The sequence below is a fragment of the Chiloscyllium punctatum genome, chromosome 2 (assembly GCF_047496795.1).
Source record: "Chiloscyllium punctatum isolate Juve2018m chromosome 2, sChiPun1.3, whole genome shotgun sequence".
NCBI lineage: Eukaryota > Metazoa > Chordata > Chondrichthyes > Orectolobiformes > Hemiscylliidae > Chiloscyllium > Chiloscyllium punctatum.
In genome coordinates this window covers 87,584,002-87,605,797 of record NC_092740.1, presented here as the reverse complement: position 1 = coordinate 87,605,797, position 21,796 = coordinate 87,584,002, and the positions used below count along the sequence as shown (strand labels likewise).

The 21,796-nt window shown below is 40.6% G+C and overlaps 1 protein-coding gene across 2 annotated transcripts in view; it reads right to left on the bottom strand.

Moving 5' to 3' along the window:
• vps13a (vacuolar protein sorting 13 homolog A) overlaps positions 1-21,796 on the bottom strand; it is a 419,442-nt gene that overhangs the window by 110,165 nt on the left and 287,481 nt on the right. For both annotated transcript variants that reach the window (XM_072585252.1, XM_072585262.1), the window contains exons 52-53: positions 16,396-16,529; positions 9,853-9,988 (exon numbers count right to left, since the gene is read on the bottom strand). In XM_072585252.1, the coding sequence (XP_072441353.1) occupies positions 9,853-9,988; positions 16,396-16,529 (270 nt within the window). The remainder of the gene's footprint in view (positions 1-9,852; positions 9,989-16,395; positions 16,530-21,796) is intronic.

Genomic DNA, 21,796 nt, shown 5'->3' with positions numbered 1-21,796 from the left:
ACGGGCAATTTAGCACGGCCAATTCACCTGACCTGCACATCTTTGGACTGTGGGAGGAAACCGGAGAACCCGGAGGAAACCCACGCAGACACGGGGAGAACGTGCAAATTCCACACAGACAGTCGCCCGAGGCGGGAATTGAACCCGGGTCTCTGGTGCTGTGAGGCAGCAGTGCTAACCAAATTGCTCTCTCATAATTGTTCTCTCAATCGTTATACAGTTTAGAGGATACTACTACAAAACTTGAGAGACCTGCTCACCTGAGTAGTGGAAAGTTCTTTGAGTAGTCCAGACAGAAGCATGCTGGTAGACACCCATGATATTCTTTGTAATATGCTACGTGGTAATATGGCTCTCATTTAATACCTACTGCATACAAATGCATGGGTGCCAGACTACGTTGAGTTGTGGTATAAGTGGATAACCTTCATCACCCAGAAGTCAGTGGTAACCTCTCATTGTAGTTCAAATATTGGTGGCTACAGAGTGAAGAAATTCTGATTTCTGCCAGAACAAAAGGGACTCATCGATCTTATACACTATCTGAAGAGTGATAAGATAACTGCTGTTTGGAAAGACTTGTGGATACGGTTTCAGTAGGAAACCATTCTTCCCTTCTTCCCTCTTCTAGCATCATATTTTGTTCTGCATGGTTTTTCAATTCTCAGTCATGCTTAATACTAAGTAATTCAGAAGCAACTTGTTAAATACATTTCTATAAGTACAGGAAAGTACCAAAAAATGCATATATTTGCACCAAATAGAATAAATATTAAAGCAACACATAATTGATGGCGAGTGTTAATTTTGTGAAGTCAAGTAGAAGTGGTTTTGGAAAATGGTGGCACTGTCATGAAATCAGTGCTACATATTGATTAGTGTCATAACTTGCATGCTATTTATGTTGCCTGATATCAACACTTCCTCTGGCAGGTCATTCCATACACGCACCAGCCTCTGCGTGAAAAAGTTGCCCCTTAGATCTCTTTTATATCTTTCCCCTCCCAAACCTAAACCTATGCCCTCTAGTTCTGGACTCCCCACACCAGGGAAAAGACCTTGTCAATTTGGATTAAATGGACAGCAAAGTAAAGCAACTTTGCTATTGGCTACAGCTCCGCCTTCAACATCGTAACTCCAAACAAACTCATCTCTAAACTGTGACATCCTAGCTCCCCCTCTAATCAGATCCTTGAGTTCCTGACCCACAGACTACAATCAATAAGAACAGGTGACAATACCTCCTCCATCATAATCCTCAAGACCGGTGCCCTGTAAGACTAAGTACTCAGCCTCTACTATACTCCTTACATACTCACGACTATGGGGCCAAATTCCATAGGTCAGATCTAAAACAAGACAAAGTACCTTGTTTAGCGGCATGGTTTAAAGATAGCAATCTCTCCATCAACACCAGCAAAACAAAGGAGTTGGTCACTGACTTCAGGAAGCTGAGTAGAGTAGTGGGAGTAATCTATCTGCATTAATGATGCTGAGGTAGAGATGATCAAGAACGTCAAGTTCCTGGCACTGATTATCACCAACAATCCCGTCCTCGTTCACCTACATCAATGCAACTTTTAAGAAAGCACAACAACTTCCTTAGGTGGCTAACAAAATTTGGCATGTCCACAAGGACTCTTGACGATTTTCATAGATGCACCATATAAAGCATTCTATCTGGGTGCATCACAGTGTTGTATGGCAACTGTTTTTCCTAAGACTGCAAGAAACTACAGAGAATTGTGAAATCAGCTCAATCCATCATGCAAACCAACCTTCCATTCACTGACTCCAATTATACGACTATACTTCCTACCACCTTGGGAAAGGAATCGATATACTCAAAGACCGAGCGTCCTGGTACTTGAGTCACAAAACATTAGCATGCAAGTGCAGCAAGTGATTAGCAAGGAAAATGCAATCTTTGCATTTGTTGCAAGGTGAAGGGAATATAAAGGTCAGGATGTTTTACCACTGTTGTGCAGGGAATTAGTGAGACCACGTGTCCAACACTATGTGTAGTTTTGGTTGCTTTATTTAACAAAACAAAATTACATCACCACAGTTGAGAGAAGGTTCACTTTCGTGATTCCTGGAATGAGGGAGATGTTCTACCTGGAAAGGTTGGACAGATTTGGATATTTCTCAACAGAAGTTTATTTAAAGCAGAGAGAATTAGAATCAAAATATCATTTATTGTCACGGTTACTCAAATACAGGAGTACTGTGAAAGGTTTAACAATGTCACCTCTTACGGAGCCATCTTAGATACAATTACTAGGTACGAATCTTATATACATAAGAGGAATAAAGAGAAAATTGGTTGCATTACTTCAGAGTGTTTAAAAATGAGTTACAAATAAGCAAGTTAAAGGATTGACATTACCGTCAAATAAAAAAATTTCAAGTAAACATTACATTGCAACAGATCAACGCAGAGGCTGACAAATGTAGTCTGACTGCCCTTGCCAGACTCCAGTACAACAACCATCCCCACTCAACTCCAAGCCTCCAGTCCGCTACACACCGGCTCTTAACTGCTCCAAGGTAAGTTCTGAGACTGCTTCCCCACGCCAGCTGCCGCTCTGGGACTGCTTCCCCGCGCCAGCCGTCGCTCCGGGAAACATACATGTTTCATTAAGATTATGAGGGTGACAGGATAATGATGAAAGGATATCTTCTTTTGGGGAACAGAGTAAAACTAGAGATAATTTAAAAATAAGGGAGTGCCCCAGTTAAGATGAAGCTGAAAGTTGTGCATTCTTGGAACTTACTTACCCAACAACCAGTGGAAGATAAATTATTAAAACTTTTTTTTTATAAAAGGCATAAGAAGATAGATTCTGATGAATGAATCACTCAAAGCATTTTGAATGGGTGTGCATGTGCGATTGAGGCCACTATCAAATTAGCAACTATGTAACACTCACCTGCAGATGACTTACTTTGGTACAGTGCTCACATCTAAGTGCACATGAGAAACTGGATTTGATTAAAAATCTAATCATCATTTCTCAGGGAGGATCAATCACTGAAGGATGGAAAATGCTTCAAGAAGCATGTCAATCTTTGTGACCATTGGTATTACTATTTTATTCAAAGGGCTGGAAATGAAAACAGCCTTTAGGCATACATGGGAATTCACTTGCTCGTGATAGTCACAATGAGAGATGGATTGCAGCATGCAATCTTCATTGCCTATGATAAGAACCTCATTTGTTCTGTAAAAAAAATCTCATTGAGGGCATAAGTGCATAAAACCAGACCAAAAATGCTTTTGCAATAGAAATGTACTGGCACAGTGGTTAGCACTGCTGCCTCACAGCGCCAGAGACCTGGGTTCAATTCCCGCCTCAGGTGACTGACTGTGTGGAGTTTGCACATTCTCCCTGTGTTTACGTGGGTTTCCTCCAAGTGCTCCGGTTTCCTCCCACAATCCAAAAATGTGCAGGTTAGGTGAATTGACCCTGCTAAATTGTCCGTAGTGTTAGGTGAAGGGGTAAATGTAGGAGTCTGGGTGGTATACGCTTAGGCGGGTTGGTGTGGACTTGTTGGGCCGAAGGGCCTGTTTCCACACTAAGTAATCTAATCTAAAAACATGCTCGAAGGTGATCTTCAAAAGTGATACGAAATGAAACTATGATGAACTAACAGTGATGTGCAGGATATTACACACTGCACTCAGAAGGATTTTGATGAAATATCCTCCACTTTGCCTCAGAGGATGTGCAGGCAGGCAACTCACCTCTTATCTATGAGGCACGGAGCAGCTTGGTGGCTGCACTCATCCTGGAAGAGTCCTACCTCTAACTGCAGTCTCTGCATTTGCAGCCAATTTAGATAAATGTCACAAAGAGCTTTGGTAGAGGAGCTGGGGAGTTGGATGATGAGGAGGATGCCTGATGTTTACATGACATTCACCTCCTTACTAACCTCCCAGCTCTATGTTGGCCTCCAAGCAGATTAGCTGGAGTTAGTTACCTAGGTGCAATCATCTACACCTGCAACCGTTGTGTCACCAGTGCAAACACAGTCCATCTGTTTCATGGATATTCATATTCTGAGTGAACTGAGCCAGGTTATTGAGTGAGCGCTGTACTCTTTACAGAGTTACAATGCTCTTGTATCCATTCAAAAAGTGATGCAGCATGTACTATTGATCAGTTCTTGCTGTTCTCTTATGGTTAAAGCTCATTCAAACAAGCCGCCAAAATGAGGTGGTCATCACTGTGATAGTCTCCTTTATTCCCTATGTCAGCTTGCATTGTTTCAGAGAACTTCATCAGACATCCACACATTTGTATAGTCAGATGTGCTATAATGCGGTATTTTGTTCTTGTGCAATCCCGTGTTATAACAAAATCGCATAATAGCGGAACAATTTAATGCTTGAAATACTATGCTCTTGATGTGACTCCTGAAGTCTTATCTCAATTTCCACTGTAGCATCTTTACAAAAGGAACTGTTCACTTTCACCTCTGATTCAGACTGATCCAATCTAAATGCATGCTGTGTATATCCAAAGTACATGAATCTGTAGTCAGTGGACTGTGGATTGATGAGATTTGACACTGCCTCCTCAGACATCTCTTCCACCTCTGACACCTGAGGGATGAAGCAGCTTGAAGGATGGATAGATTTAGCATTACTCCAAAATAAAATCCAGCCTGATTAATCATACATAGTTTTATTATTTTAGTAAATGCGGTTGCCATTTACTGAAAAGGTCATGCAGGGTTGCAGTTTCTTTAACAATAGAATGGAAGTTTATTACAGAAAAGAACAAACATAAGTTAAGCTATCCAATTATAGACCACAGTGTAAAAGATCTTAACCACAAAGCAAAGTCTTGCACTGTCATTTGACACACTGTGTTAGACACTCCAATGTGGAAAATGATCACCTTACAGCAAATCTTCATGTTCAATTCAACTGATTCGCCTTGGTTCTTTCCTCTGAATTGTGAAGTCTTCTTAAACAGGTCGTTCTGCTATAATGCGCGTTTTGTTAACATGGGTTCACTATAACACATTTGACGAAATGGGGACACTGTTTCTAAAGGGCAAAACTTTAAAGCTTGTATTGGTTATAATGCAATTTTGGCCCAATAAATTTAAATTGCGCTGCTATTACGTGGTTTTCTTATAACACGGGATTGCACGAGAGCGAAACACTGCATTACAGCATATCTGACTGTATGAATATTTACAAATCTAAAAACTTAGACCTTTACAGCTTTTAATAACCTGCAAGTTTCTAACTAAATACTCCTGTTTGGAAGTTTCCCTAAATTTAACATTCATACTGAGGTAACTGTTTTCCTTGAACTGTTCTATATTCCTTTCTAGGACAGAAACTATACTTATTTCTGACCCAAGTCAGGTCTCTTCCAAAACTACCAAAAAACTTTTAATCTCTGGATTTTTCTTGCACTGACCACTCTGACATTGCCTTAACAAATTCAATTCAATTCAATCAGACCTCCTGATCCAGGCACTGGAGATCCTGGTCACTTGAGAGGAACCACCTTACCTCTCACTTCCTTAAGTCATCAAGAGATGACAAACAAAAAAAAACAATGTTCCAAGTTAAACAAGTCTTACATAGAATATACATTTGTCTACATACATGAAACAGGCTTATGAGCTCAGCAATGCCTGATGTTGCCCAAACTACCTTGTTCCCTCCACATCAGAGCTGAAAATGTGTTCCTGGAAAAGCGCAGGTCAGGCAGCATCCAAGGAGCAGGAGAATTGACGCTTCGGGCATGAGCCCACTGGTACAGAGTTGTACAGCAGGGAAACGGACCCTTTGGTTCATCCAGACCTCGCTGACCAGATGTTCTAAATTAATCTAGTGCCATTTGCCAGCATTTGGCCCATTTATCTCTAAACCCTTCCTATTTATGTAACCATCCAGATGCCTTTCAAATGTTGTAGTTATACCAACTTCCACCATATCCTCTGACAGCTCATTCCATTCACGCACCACCCTCTACATGAAAACGTTGCCCCTTAGGTCCCTTTTATATTTGCTTCACCTCTCCCCTCACCTTAAACCTATACCCTCTCATTTTGGACTCCTCTATCTTGGGAAAGAGAGCTTGGCTATTCAACCTATCCATGTCCTTCATTATTTTATAAACTTCATAGAATCCCTACAGTGTGAAAACAGGCCATATGGCCCAACAAGTCCACACCGACCCTCCGAAGAGTAAACCAGTCAGATCCATTCCCCTACCCGATTACTCTACATTTGCCCTGACTAATGCATCTAATCTGCACATCCCAAAACACACTGGGTCAATTTAGCATGGCTAATTCACCTCATCTGCACATCTTTGGACTATGGGAGGAAAGCAGAGCACTCAGAGGAAACCAACACAGACACAGGGAGAATGTGCAAACTCCACACAGATAGTTGCCGAGGCTGAAATCGAACCTGGGTCCCTGGTGTTGTGAGGCAGCAGTGATAGCCACTGAGCCACCATGCCAATTCTATAAGGTCACTCCTCAACACTCCAGGGCAAATAGCCTCAGCTTATTCAGCCTCTCCCAATAGCTCAAACCCCGCATCATTTTTATGAATCTTTTCTGAACCCTTTCAAGTTTCACAATATCTTTCCTACAGCACGGAGACCAGAAATGAATGCAGTATTCCAAAAGTTGCCCAGCCATTGTCCTGGACAGTAACATGACATCCCAACTTCTGTACACGATGCACTGACTAATAAAGGAAAGCACACTTCTTCACTATTGTATCTACCTGCAACTCCACTTTCAAGAACTATGAACCTGCACGCCAAGGTTTCTTTGTTCAGCAAAGGACCTTACCATGAAGTGTACAAGTCCTGCGCGATTCGCCTTACCAAAATGCAACATCGCACATTTATTGAAATTAAACTTCATCAGCCTCCACGGCTTGGCCCAGCTGATCAAGATCCCGTTGTACTCTGAGATAACCTTCTTCACTGTCCACTACACCAATTTTGTGTTATCTGCAAACTTACTCACCATTGTTCTGAAATCCACATTCAAACCATTTATATAAATGACAAAAAGCAGCAGACCCAGTACCGATCCTTGTGGCACACTGCTGGTTACAGGCCTCCAATCCATAAAACCTTCACTATCGCCCTTCACTCCTACCTTTAAGTCAATCTTGTCTTCAAATGGCTAGCTCTCCCTGGATTCCATGTGACCTAACCTTGCTAATTAGTCTAAGAATCTTGTCAAACACCTTGCTTAAGTACATATAGACAACTCCTGCAATCTGTCAAACTTTTGTTACTTCTTCAAAAAACTCAATAAAGTTAGTGAGACACAACTTCCCATGCACAAAGCCATGTTGACTTTCACTAATCAGTCCTTGCCTTTCCAAATACACGTAAACCCTGTCCTTCAGAATCCCCTCCATTAACTTATCCACTACAGATATCAGTCTTACCAGTTTATTGTTCCCTGACTTTTCCTTGCCATCTTTTTTAAATAATGCACCACATTAGCCACCCTCTAGTCTTCTGCCACCTCACCTCTGGCTATCAATGATGCAAGAGGTCCAGCAACCACTTCCCTTGCTTCCCACAAAGTTCTGAGGTACACCTGATCAAGTCTTGGGGATTTATCCATCTTTATGCATTTTAAGATGTCCAGCGCCTCCTTTTCTCTAATATAGACACTTTTAAAGATATTATTTATTTCTCCAGGTTCTCTACTTCCACATCCTTCTCCACAGTTTCTGGCATATTCTGCCATCGCAGTGTGCAGCTTTAAGTATCCTATGCAAGGTCACACAGAGCTGGGTGGAAGGAGGGAATGTGGAATGCTAAAATTTCCTTGCAAATGAGGTATCCACCAGTCATTATGGAGGCTTTCCACTGCACAGTCATTACAGAATACCTCATATGGTTCACAATGCCAGCCCATGACAGGGTCTTGTTTTCCAGCATCAACTTACTTGAACATGTACCCTTCATTACAAGGTAAACAGGTATCAGCAATTCTATGAATGATTATCTCTCCTTCTGTTTGCAACTAACTGGACAACCAGTACAATTAATGGTCATCTGATTCCTTTTATTAACAGCTTCTCTCAGGACCAGCAATGGTCATTCAACTATTTCTTACTCAGCAGGAACTCTCACCAAGATCTACTTTGATGCAGCGTCTAAGAAGAATTCATAATACAGCGCCTCCCTCTGCATAGTTACTGCTTCCAAGGTCAATGAACTACACTGGCACACACCCAGTCCTGGAGCAAAGATTTGTTTTTCTTGATATGAGTTCAGTAAGCTAGAAAGTTTCCTGATTCTGGAATTTGGAATACTGTGTACAGTTCTGGTACCAAAAGGATGTGGATGGTTTGGAGAGGGTGCAGAGGAGGTTCACCAGAATGTGGCCTGATATGGACGCCACTAGCTATGAAGAGAGGTTGGGCAGATGAGGATTATCTTCATTAGAAAGACGGAGGTTGAGGGGGCACCTGATTGAGGTCTACAAAATCATAAGAGATATAGACAGGGTGGATAGCAAGAAACTTCTTAACCCTCCCCCCAAGAGTGGGGGCCTTGATTACTAGGGATCATGAGTTCAAGGTGAGAGGTGAAAAGTTTAAGGGAGATATGCGTGAAAAGTTCTTTACGCAGAGGGTGGTGGGTGCCTGGAATGCATTGATAGTGGAGATAGTGGATGTGGAAGACATGGGCGTGATAATATCATTTAGGATGTAACTAGACAGATACATGATTGGGCAGGGAGCAAAGAGATACTGGTCCTTAGAAAATAGACGACAGGTTTAGATAGAGGATCTGGATCGGCGTAGGCTTAAGCACTGAAGGTCCTGTTCCTGTGCTGTAATTTTCTTTGTTCTTAGTTCTTATCCACGCTATGTGTAAATTTAGGCATGAGACTCAATTGCAGAAAATGGCATATTTGGGTCACTGCTTCTGTGAAGCAAAGGTATGCTCTCTCAAAGTATGTGGCATGAATGGCATGGTCAACAAAATTGGGTCCAGTAGACAAACCAGTCAGTGTTATTAAACTGTATGAAAAATTTGCCTCATGGTCTATCAACTCATTAGTGATGAACTTATCAACTGGGCAGTGAATTGATGATTTTAAGAAAGACAGCACACTAGCAAAGTATGTCATATCAGAGAAATAAGCATAAATGCCAAAGACATGGCTAGTGGAGCAGACACACATTCATTTTATATGACCACAGTCTGTAGTGAGGCAAAGTCTCTCAACTATGAAATTCAATGACATTGTTTTGTTATTTAAATGCAAACTGAGCATGCATCTTTCTCTGCCTCCCTTGCCTCAAAAATCAAAACCTGAAAAGTTTGATGTTACAAAATAGGAATTTTCTTTTCATCAAATAAAAGACTACCACCTGCTTCGGGAGGGTGCTTGTAAAATTGATCCATTATGCTTAGGATCAGAATTTGTATTATCACCTTGCCAGAGAAAAGGTGAACACATTAATGGTCACGTGATACAATTAATACAACTGACCATGTGTATGATCAGAAACAAAACTGACTCTAATATGAGATACATGAAAATAGAACTAAACCAATGCAATACAATAACAAATACTGTTATTTAATGCTTTCTGATAAGTAAGTAGAATGTCACTCTGCTTACTCTGTCCTACATGCAGGACATTAATTGAGTAGACTGTGGGTCAACATTTGTAAGCAAATGAATAAAACCAGAAACATCCAAATACACTAATAGAAACATTGTCAGATTTTTAATATCAGATAGGAATTTAATATCATCAAGTCAAAAGCAAACAGCAAAAGAAAGAGGGTGAAAAGATCACAAAATTCTCTAAATAATTACCTCGATTGTACTCAGCACTCTTGCTGAATCTTCACATCCACAGTACCAGCTCAGCATTCTTGATCCTGTTGGATCTTCCCAGGTATAGTAGATTGCCTTACCTGGCTCTAGTTGATGTCCCTTTCCAGTTGAACTGCTGGTAACACATGATAAGATAATACTTCAGTTTTAATATAAATTCTAAGTTGCACTTCAGTGTTTTCAGTACTTGAAGATGAAACTTCAGTCCAGATAAAACTACAGACCAAAAGTATTAATTGATCTTTTGAAACACTGCCATTAAGTGACAGCAAACATTTTAAAAATAAATGTATAAAAAGAAGAAATCTGCACTTTTATTCCAATTTGTTAAAACAAGAACAAATGGAATAACTAATGCGGCTAACAAATTGCTTGCCACTTATAGGGGACCACTCATTTAACATCTGATAAGACATTTTACAGGAGTCATTTTCCCTCACAGAGTTATGGGCCTCAGTTTTAAGGTACACTCCTTGATGCACAGAAGAGATTGGGACAGAAGAGGATTGGGGGTGAAAATATATGAATTGGACAACTTCACCCTGAGAAACATTGAAGTACACAACTGAAAATATTAGCAATGTTTCTGCAAATTGCAGGGGCCTAAATAACATCCCAAGGTGATGTGAAATGTTAAAGAAATTCAAGCTGTAAGATTCTTGCTCAGCTGAAGAGGCTGACTCTCTCAAATACACAATATGTATTGTATTTTTCAGCACTTCTGTGGTTCAGGAGTGCTTCACAAGGTTTAACGAAACCTTCAACCTCACTGATTCCCAGCTGAAATTTCCTCCTCCTTTCTCCATCTCATGCCACATCCCCTGAAATGCTGACTAAAGATTTCAAACTTCCTCCCACTTATGTCTGGATCAAACTGCTCTTAGGAGGGATGTGGGTTATATCACAAAACCCCTCTAAACCCTTGATCTTCATTTTCTTATCTTTGTATATAAAAATCTAATGATGTTGAAAGCTCCTCCATCATTTCATACAGAGCATCATCGTAAACTTTAAGGGTAAGTTCAGCTGAACAGCCAATTGTAAAGGACCTGTGATAATTACTCGTTTAGATCTCACTTGACTTCTTGGTTAATATATGATTAGTAATGAAGAACCTGAATGACCTGAAGTAGAGCTTCTAAATTGGAAAAAACTAATAAGACAAGAGGGTGTCTAGGAAAAAGTGAGGACTGCGATGCTGGAGTGGGCACAGGTTTTACACCTCTTTCAGCAGCAGTGAAAGGTGCCAGGAGTGGAAGGTGTGGGTGGGGGGTGTAGACCTAACAAGGGAGTCACAGAGGGAATGGTGGGGGGTGTAGACCTAACAAGGGAGTCACAGAGGGAATGGTCTCTGTGGAAAGCTGATAGGGGTGAGGGGGGAAATATATCTCTGTTGGTGGGGTTGGATTTTAGGTGGTGGAAATGGCAAAGGATAATGCACTGTATCCAGAGATTAGTGGGGTGAAGGTGAGGAGCAGGGGTGTTCTATCCTTGTTGCAGTTGGAGGGGTGGGGTTCAAGACCAGAGGTGGGGGAAGTGGAGGAGATGCACTGGAGGGCATTGTTGATCATGTGGGAGTGAAATTTGCAATCCTTGAGGTAGGAGGCTACCTCGGATGTCCTGGAGTGGATTTATTTCTCCTGGGAGCAGATACAGCAGAGACGGAGGAATTAGGAGTAAGAAATAGCGTATTTACAGGATGGGAGTTGGGAGGAGGTGTAGTCCAGGTAGCTGTGGGAGTCGGTGTGTTTGAAGCGGATGCCCATATTGATCTGGTCACCAGAGATGGAGACGGAGAGGTCCAGGAAGGGGAAGGAGGTCTCCAAGATGGTCCAGGTGAACTTAACATCAGGTTGGAAGATGTTCACGAAGTTGATGATCTGTTCAACCTCCTTGTGCGAGCACAAGGTGATGCTAATATAGCAGAGGAAAAAGGTGGGGGATAATGCCAGTGTACATGCAAAAGATGAAGAGTTCCGATGAAGAGGGAGGTATAGCTGGGGCCCATGCGGATGCCCATGGCTACCCCTCTTGTCTGAAGGAATTAGGAGGATTTGAAGGAGAAGAGGCTACCTAGCCAAACTGAAATGAAACCAAACAGACAGGAGAATTGATAAAAGAATAATGGGCTTTCTTTTAGGTGATGTTTCATGTTCAGTTAGGCTAATTCCAACAAGAAAGAAGGCAGGGAGCCAAAGCCAAAGCTCTCGAGTAAGAGGAAGACACAATAAAAAACAAAAATAAAGATAGTATCTGACACACATCCAGTAAATTCTTAAAATGAAAATCAGGCCAAATACAATGGGTTGAGTAGGGAAGTGAAAAGGAAAACAAGACTAGCTTAGAACAAACAGAATAGCAGTCAACATTAAAAAAAAACAAAAATTGTTTAACAGCATGTCATCAAGAAGTGGATGGAAACAGATGACTCTATTAGGAATGAAGGCAGCGCTTTATGCTGACCAATGCAAAGCAAAGTTGAAATACTTAATGTGTGTTTTTTACTGGTGTTCACTGACAAAACGAATGCAATCAAAACATTGCTAAAAGTAATGGATGAGAAGGCAACTGATAGACAGGACGCACGGGAAAGGCTGGTTAGAATGGATTAGCCATCTGCCCCAGATAGTTTACACCACTAGTTGATAAGGCAAGTGTGCTGGAGATAGCAAAGAGTCTGCCATAAGTTTTCAAACTTCTTTACACAGGGTAGAGATGCTAGATAAGTACAAAGTGCCAAATGTGACATCCTATTTAAGAATGAATTTGAGGGCATATAAGGGACATACAGGTTGGCTATTTAATGTTAGTGATGGTCAAGGCTTTAAGAAAATAATGTTAAAATTTATGGTTAGGTTTCAGTTAATTAAGGAGGGGCGATATTGATCTTGAAAAATCAGAGTGTGTTTGACTGATCTAATTTTGAGGAGAAAGTGAGGACTGCAGATGCTGGAGATCAGAGTCAAGAGTGACTTGTTGTGCTTTTCCCACACCACACTCTAAATTGATCTAATTTTGAGCTGTTTAAAGAATTAACTGGAGGTTGTTGAAAGGAATGCAATGGATGCTATTTATTTGCATTTTTAGGAAGTGTTTTTAAAAAGTATCACATAATTAATGGGCTAATAAATTTAGGCTCATAGAATAAGAGGTCAGTGTCAGCATGGACAAAAATTAGCCTGAGGATAAAAAGCAGTGAGTTGTGTTAATGTTGTTTTTCTTACTGAAGGATGATTGACAGTAGTATTTCCCAGATGTCAGTGACAGGATTATTACATTGTTAATATACATATATAGCATGAGATTGGAACATATTAGCATAAACTTTCAAAATTTCACAGCAACAACAAACTTGGAAATGCAAACATTAAGGATGACATCATTTGATGGCAGCAGGATAGAGACTAGCAGAACGGACAGCTCAATAGCAGATGGAATTTAATACAGTGATGTTTGAGATGACACATTTTGGTAGTAGGGACAGGTAGGGACAATATGTACTTCATGGCACAATTCTAAATAACTGCAGGAACAGAGGTTACTGGTATTCATGTGATGGATTATTTAAGGTTGGCAGGACATTTTGAGCGTGTAGGGAACCACGTGTATGGGGATCTTGGGATGCCTAAATAAAGGGATTTAGTACAAAAAAGTTTGAGGCTATTGTGAACCTCAAAGTTCAATAAAGGCTACCACATAAATCTACATCTAGATCTGACACTTGTACTTTGGAATGGATGTGAGGGCCCTTACAGCACTCAGATTAAATTTATGAGTGCACTTCCAGGAATTTAAAGTCGATAAATAAAATATCTACAGCACAGTGTTTTGAAAGAAGTGGCTGTAAAAACATGATGGTCACCTTTCAAAATTCTGTAGACTTTGGAATGGTTCCACCAGATTGGAAGGTGTCACATTTCTTATGGTCTGACGTAGAATTTTAGCTGCTAGGTTAGGTTAGAGAAACTGGAGCAGAAGTGATTTAGGGAAGATTTGGCAGAGTGTTATGGACCAGGCCAGACCCCCCCCCCCCCCCCCCCCCCCCTCAAAATATTTTAAGGTAGCCTACACCCTAACTTTTTCTTATTTTAAAAGGCCGGTGTAAAGTGGTTATTCCAACTGGGATGCAGCTGGTCAAACCACTTGGCTTTAAGCAAAACAATTTATTTAAACACTACAGCTGAAACACAAAAGGAAGCAGCATTTAGAATAACTTAACTATGGGAAACCTTAACCAACTCAATACAGTCACTAATTCTAAATAACTGTTCCAATACAGTAATATCCCACAAACATACCTCTTGGAAAAAAAGGTAAATTCAAACACAGATTCTTACTGGCAGGAGGGTACACCAGCCAAAGAGATTTCAGAGGTCAGAGGAGTTCTTTACTGAAACTTGCGACTCCCCTGGACTCTCTCATGTTGTGACTTAACAAGGTTAGATATCACGGAATACAGGGAGAACTAGCTATTTGGATACAGAACTGGCTCAAAGGTAGAAGACAGAGGGTGGTGGTGGAGGGTTGTTTTTCAGACTGGAGGCCTGTGATCAATGGAGTGCCACAAGAATCGGTGCTGGATCCTCTACTTTTTGTCATTTGCATAAATGATTTGGATGCGAACATAAGAGGTACAGTTAGTAAGTTTGCAGATAACACCAAAATTGGATATGTTGTGGACAACGAAGAAGGTTACCTCAGAATACAACGAGATCTTGTCCAGATGGGCCAATGGGCTGAGAAGTGACAGATGGAGTTTAATTCAGATAAATGTGAGGTGCTGCATTTTGGGAAAGCAAATCTTAGCAGGACTTATACACTTAATGGTAAGGTCCGAGGGAAGTGTTGCCGAACAAAGAGGCCTTGGATTGCAGGCTCATAGCTCCTTGAAAGCGGAGACGCAGGTAGATAGGATAGTGAAGGCAGCGTTTGGTATGCTTTCTTTTATTGGTCAGAGTATTGAGCACGGGAGTTGGGAGGTCATTGGTTAGGCCACAGGAAATTGGTTAGGCCACTGTTGGAATATTGCGTGCAATTCTGGTCTCCTTCCTATCAGAAAGATGTTGTGAAACTTGAAAGGGTTCAGAAAAGATTTACAAGGATGTTGCCAGGGTTCGAGGATTTGAGCTATAGGGAGAGGCTGTACAGGCTGGGGCTTTTTTTCCTGGAGGTCGGAGGCTGAGGGGTGACCTTACAGAGGTTTACAAAATTATGAGGGGCATGGATAGGATAAATAGACAAAGTCTTTTCCCTGGGGTCGGGGAGTCCAGAACGAGAGGGTATTAGGTTTAGTGTGAGAGGGGAAAGATACAAAAGAGATCTAAGGGGTAATGTTTTCACGCAGAGTGGTACGTGTATGGAATGAGCTGCCAGAGGAATTGGTGGAGGCTGGTACAATTGCAACATTTAAGAGGCATTTGGATGGGCACATGAATAGAAAGGGTTTGGAGGGATGATGGGCCGGGTGCTAGCAGGTGGGACTAGATTGGTTTGGGATATCTGGTCGGCATGGCCGTGTTAAACCAAATGGTCTGTTTCCATGTTGTACATCTCTAGGACTCCATGACTGCTCCAGCTAAAACAAACTAGGAAAAGCCTGAACTGTGAAAACTGGCCACTCTCCTTGCATTGTTAAATAGACCCTTCGGCACCTCTGCCTTTACGACCTTTCTTCAAAAAAAAACCAAGGACAAAATAACTTTATTAAAGTGAAAGCATCACAAGAGATATAGACAAATATGCAGATAAGGTTGACAAAGAAAAGCCCTTCCCAAAGCTAATTCATTGGGGTTACAAATTTAATGTGGTGCACAAAAATACAGGAGGATATGTGGAAGAACTCTTTTATGCAGTGAATGGTAATGGTTTTGCACTTGATGCAACAGTGAGATGGACCACTGTGCTTTCAAAAGGAAAATAGATAGGGACTGGGTTGGAAATAAACCTACAGGGCAAAGGGGAGGGGGAAATGAGCTGAGTGCCAGGGGCTTAGCTTGATTACTCACTGTTTTCTATACTGCCATAATGACAGTATAACTTTAAAGTGACTGCGTTTTAAAAATACTTAAGATTCAAGTATCAACAATGGATTACCATTTTGATGAATGTGTGTATTCTGACATAGCTGTTGGGCCCTTGACAGATGACATTTTAATAATTGTCAAAAGGTGCAAATAATGTTTAATAATCTTGAAATAAATTGTAGAACGCAATACATAGCAAAACCTTAGAATACAGATCGATCTGCAAAGACAGTTACCATCAGTAAATTACAGTTTATGGAATACATGCTTATCTGATTTTTGAAAGACAAATTCTATGAATTGATGCTGACAGTCTATGGCTAAAATGTATTCCAGAGAGTTTTTTTTTGTTAATTAAAGTACATGTTCACTGTTGTCTTAACTGGGAACTGAAATTAAGCCCAGCTCACTACTATGCTTATAGAATTCCTAAATAGAATGATCAACAAAGTTTAATAGAAGCAGTTCAAACAAATTCTTGTTATACATGTAAAGGTACCTCTGATGATACTCGATCCTGCTTGCATTTGTGTGGTTAATAATGAGGAATGGAGCAGCCCCTTCATGATAGTCCTTAAAAGTCACCACTATCGAATGTTCTGCCAAGTGTACTTCTGCTATGATACCTCCAAACTGTAACATATGAAGGAAGTTTCAATCAGGTTGAGAATCATATTATAGCTCATTTTAAATTCATTGAAATTCACAATATACAATTTAAAAACACATTTCTGCTGTCTCGACATGCTAAGTTTTGAAATGGAGAATCAATTCCTTTAGATCAAAGGGTCAACACTTGATCAAAAATGAGAATGTTCTTAATATTTTCACTGCAGCAGAAGCAATAAGGTCACAGTTGGAAACTATCAGCATCTACTTTTCAAATCCTGCACAAACCCTCAGTGCTCCAATGTGATATGCAGGACAGAAATACAATTTCCATCTTAAAATGCAGCAGTCACTATAAGATTTAGAGCAGACAAATGATGTCCTTTAATTTCACTTGAAGCAGTTCGTGAGCACTTTGCGTGAGCAATTCATACCTAACTGAGATTTCACCAATTTGTCCAAAGTTCATCAGAAGCTGAACTCAAGAAAACCAATTACAGAGGTTACAAAAACAAAACAGAAATTGCTGGAAAAATTCAACAGATCTGGCAGCACCTGTGGACAGAAATCGGTGTTAATGTTTTGGACCCAGTAACACTTTTTCAAAACTTCTTCTGTTCTGATTTCTAGCATTTGCAGTTCTTTTCTTTCTTTTCCTCCAATTTACGAGATTGTTCATCAATAAAATGAGCAACTCAACTCCTGGCCCTAAAATTGATCTCTTCCTAATCTCCAGCCTCATCTCTCGATCCTAAATTGCCCAACACTAACTGGGTCTACTGATGCCAGATTAACCCCTTTGGGAGTGCCTCTATCTTCAGATACCAACCCCCGATCTGGAATTTCTCTGTCAACATCCAAACTTGTGCATGTTCATCTTTCGATTCCTGATTCAGGGCACCCCTCTTGATTCCAATACGTAGAGCTATTATGGGATGGCCATTGCAGCCAAATTTGGAATTTCCTCATCTATTGGGTCCTTCAAATTTTGGACACGAATGAGACCTGAGAATTAATATTTGAAGAGCATCACACCTCAAAATTCTGATATAAAAAAAACAGAAACTCAACTGGTCTGACAGTATCTGTGGTGAAAAGAACAGAGCTAATGTTTCAAGTCCAGTAAGATTTCTTTGAACCATCTGGAATAGGTGTTCAGTTTTGAGGACTGCTTGGCAGAAAGGGTTCACTGACATTGGATAGGGTGCAACTTAGATTGACCAAAATTATACTGGGATATAATATTGAGGGTAGTTTCTATAATTTCAGCTTGGATACCTTTGAGTTTAAAAGCTGAGGGGGCGATCGAATTTCAAAATGATAAATAAAAAATCTGGAAATATTCAGCAGAAAGGTAAATTTCTAGAGAGAGAAACAGTTAACATCCACAATCAATGACTTTTCATCACTAGTTAGAAATGTAATAAGCTTTGCACAAGGAATGAATTGGAACAGGAAAAATTATGATCTGTGACAAGGTGGTAGCCCAAAATAACTGAATTATAGAAGAGTAATTCTTACAGTACCCAAGGGAATGGAACAGTACAAGAAAATAAGTACTTTAAAAGTACATGATGTGCTTTAATTAGGTGCATTTCTGACAGCAAGCAAAAATAAAAGATAAATGAAACAAGCAAAGAAAAGAATTGTGAATCAGAGGGCACATTTAAATTGTTTTGCAAAAGTAGCAAATGCGAGATGAAAAGAAAAAAACTCACATTGCAAGTGGTCTGAGTTTGGAATTCATTGCTTGGAACTGTGATGCAGACAGGGTCAATTGAGGCATTTAAAAAAGGCTTCGATGATTACAGAAACATGAACAATGTGCAGGGTTATAGGGACAAGACGTGGGTTTGGTACTGTGCTCAGAGAGCTAGTGCAAACATGAGAAGGTTAAATGGCCTTCTTCTGTTCCACAAAGTTCAATGATTCTGTGAAAAGGAAACATAATGGGTCAGTAATGGTCTAAAATTGCTAAAATCAATTTTGAGTTTGAAAGACTGTAGAGTCCCTAATTGAAAAATAAGATTTGTATTTCATGTTGACATTGAACTTCACTGAAACCATGTAGTAGGCCAAGGGCAGAAACATCAATGTGAGATCAAATAACAAATTAACAAGGTCTTGGGATTTTCGAACGGAGTGAAGGTTCTGCAAAGCAGTCACAATCTACATTTGATCTTTCCAAATGTAGAGGAAACCACATTGTAAACACTGAATATATTGTACTAAATTGCAAAAATATTGGTTAGAAAGGTTGCATAATCAAAACAAATGTAATTGAGAAGGAAGAATTAAGACAATGTAATGACGTCCTTACAGGATATAGGGTGAGAAAATATTACCAAGTAACTGTGGGTGGCAGTAGGCTGGTAAAAAGTACATTGTCTCTATCACATCATTTCCATAGGAGCCAATTTCAATATTTACTTCTATCTATGTGCAGGTTAGGTGAATTAGCCATGCTAAATTGCCTACAGTGTTAGGTACATTAGTCAGGGGTAAATGTAGGGGAATGGGTCTGGGTGGGTTACTCTTCGGATGGCCGGTGTGGACTTGTTGGGCCAAAGAGCCTGTTACATACTGTAGAGTAAATGTGGAGAGGTTGTTTCCCCTTGTGGAGAATCTAGGGCTGGAAATCAATCTCAGAATAAGGAGCCATTCATTTAAGACAGATGAGGAGGAAGTTTTTCTGTGGGTAGTGAATCTGTGGAACTATTTACCACGGCGGGCAGTTGAGGCTGAACCGTTTAGAAATCTCAGCCTTGAATATTCTTATCGTTAACAGAATCGAGAATTTATTATGACAAAGCAGGAAGAGGAGTTGAGGATTATCAGATCAGCCACGGTCTCTGAATAGGAGAGCAAATTTGATGCATCAAATTGCCTACTTCTGTTCCTATGTCTTATGGTCTTACTTATTCAATCTATATATCGTTATGACTTCCTACATTCTATTCACAACTTACTTATATACCTAGTTTTGTGTCATTGCTCAGAAATCCTTTCATCCAAGTCATTTATAGAAATTGTAAAAAGTTGGGACTTCAGTATTGCTCTCTGCGTCGCATCACTTATGTGTACCAACTTGAAAACACCCATGTATTTCTTTTGTTTCCTGTTAGCAAGTTAATCTTTATCTATGCCAATATGTTATTTGCCTTACAATGAGCTTTTATTTTCCACACTAAATTTTGATGTGCCACCATGTCAAATACCTTTGGAAAGTCTAAGTCCAGTACATCATTAGATCCGCTGCAACTGATTTATCAGAATTATTTGAGGAAGTAATAATGCTGAAGATAAACATGATTTCCCTTTCGCAAAATCATGTTGACTGATTCTCATAGTTTTGTTGAAGTGTCCTGCCATACTGTTTTTAATAAAAACTTCCCATGACAGATGCTAAGTTAACTGGCCTGTTGTTCCTTCCTATTTATTTACCTCCCATTTTAAAATAAAGGTGTTACATTTGCTATTTGCTAATCTAATGGAACCTTCCTAACAAAGATGGAGCTATGGAAAGTTAAAATCAATGCCTCAATTATCTCACTAGCCACTTCTGTGAAGCTCCATTCTTTTAGGGTCCTTGCACTCTTTTACATGCTGACCATGTGTGAGATAGACTGTGAGTAGCAGCTGGGTGCGAGAAAGAGCAAGGGTAAGGCAGCGAGAGAGATCATGAGACGGACAAGTGGACTCAACAGCTCCTGGTCTCTGGGGATCTCGTTCATTCACTTGTGCAGCAGCGGCTATGAAAATATTAGTTACATACTGTCCAATTTTTTTGACTCAGTTTCTCTTGTCTGCTTTCTCTTATACTTTTAGACAGTGTTTAACTTCTTCAGTTAGCTATGAATGTGCTTTTCCCTCATAATATTTCTGGCCCTCTCACCACCCCCATGACTCCTATAAGAACAATTCTTCTATCATTGCACCCTCTACCCAATAGAATCAAACAAAATCATATATGTTCTTGTCCTTTCTACTCTTTGGTTAAAAACTATTATGTCTCTTACCTTTCCCAGTTCTGATGAATCAAACAAAAATATTAACTGGAAGGGCACTAGTCTCGAAGTGTTAACTCTGTTCTCTCCACAGATACTGCCAGACTGCTGGATTTCTCCAGCATGCTTTGTTTTTATTGTTAAAAAATGTTAATTATTTATCCTTTCACAACTGCTCGAAGAGTGTGGATTCTGATCTCCAGCATCTGCAGTCCTCACTCTCTCCTAGCTCATTCACAACTGATGCCTAACCTACCAAGTATTTGCAACATTGACAATATTTAGTTTTTAAATTTTGCTTAAAATGATAAACTGATTTGCTAGCACAGAGATTGATTAATTAAAAAACAGAGGACTACATCTTATAATTAGGGCTAGTGACCTCAGAGTGAAATCAGAAGCCACTTTTGACAAACAACAAATGGAAACTTGGAATGCTCTCTGAAAATACAGAATGCGTCAGATCAAAATCCTCAACACCTTGATTGACAGATGCTTACTGGGCCACAGTATAAAGGGTAAAAACAATGACTGCAGATGCTGGAAACCAGATTTTGAATTAGTGGTGCTGGAAGAGCACAGCAGTTCAGGCAGCATCCAAGGAGCAGTAAAATCAACCTTTCAGGCAAAAGCCCTTCATCAGGAATAAAGGCAGAGAGCTTGAAGCGTGGCGAGATAAGCTAGAGGAGGGTGGGGGTAGGGAGAAAGTAGCATAGAGTATAATAGGTGAGTGGGGGAGGGAATGAAGGTGATAGGTCAGGGAGGAGGGTGGAGTGGATAGGTGGAAAAGAAGATAGGAAGGTAGGACAATTCATGGGGACAGTGCTGAGCTGGAAGTTTGGAACTAGGGTGAGGTGGGGGAAGGGGAAATGAGGAAACTGTTGAAGTCCACATTGATGCCCTGGGGAAACCTGCACCCACACCTCCTCCCTCACCTCCATCAAAGGCCCTAAAGGACCCACCATCCCATCCTGGCACCTTCCCCTAACACCACAGGAACTGCAAAACCTGTGCCCACACCTCCTGCCTCACCTCCATCCAAGGCCCTAAACGAGCCTTCCACATCCATCAAAGTTTTACTTGCACATCCACTAATATCATTTATTGCACCCGTTGCTTCCGATGCGGTCTCCTCTACATTGGGGAGACTGGGCGCCTCCTAGCAGAGCGCTTTAGGGAACATCTCCGGGACACCTGCACCAATCAACCACACTGCCCTGTGGCCCAATATTTCAACTCCCCCTCCCACTCTGCCGAGGACATGGAGGTCCTGGGCCTCCTTCA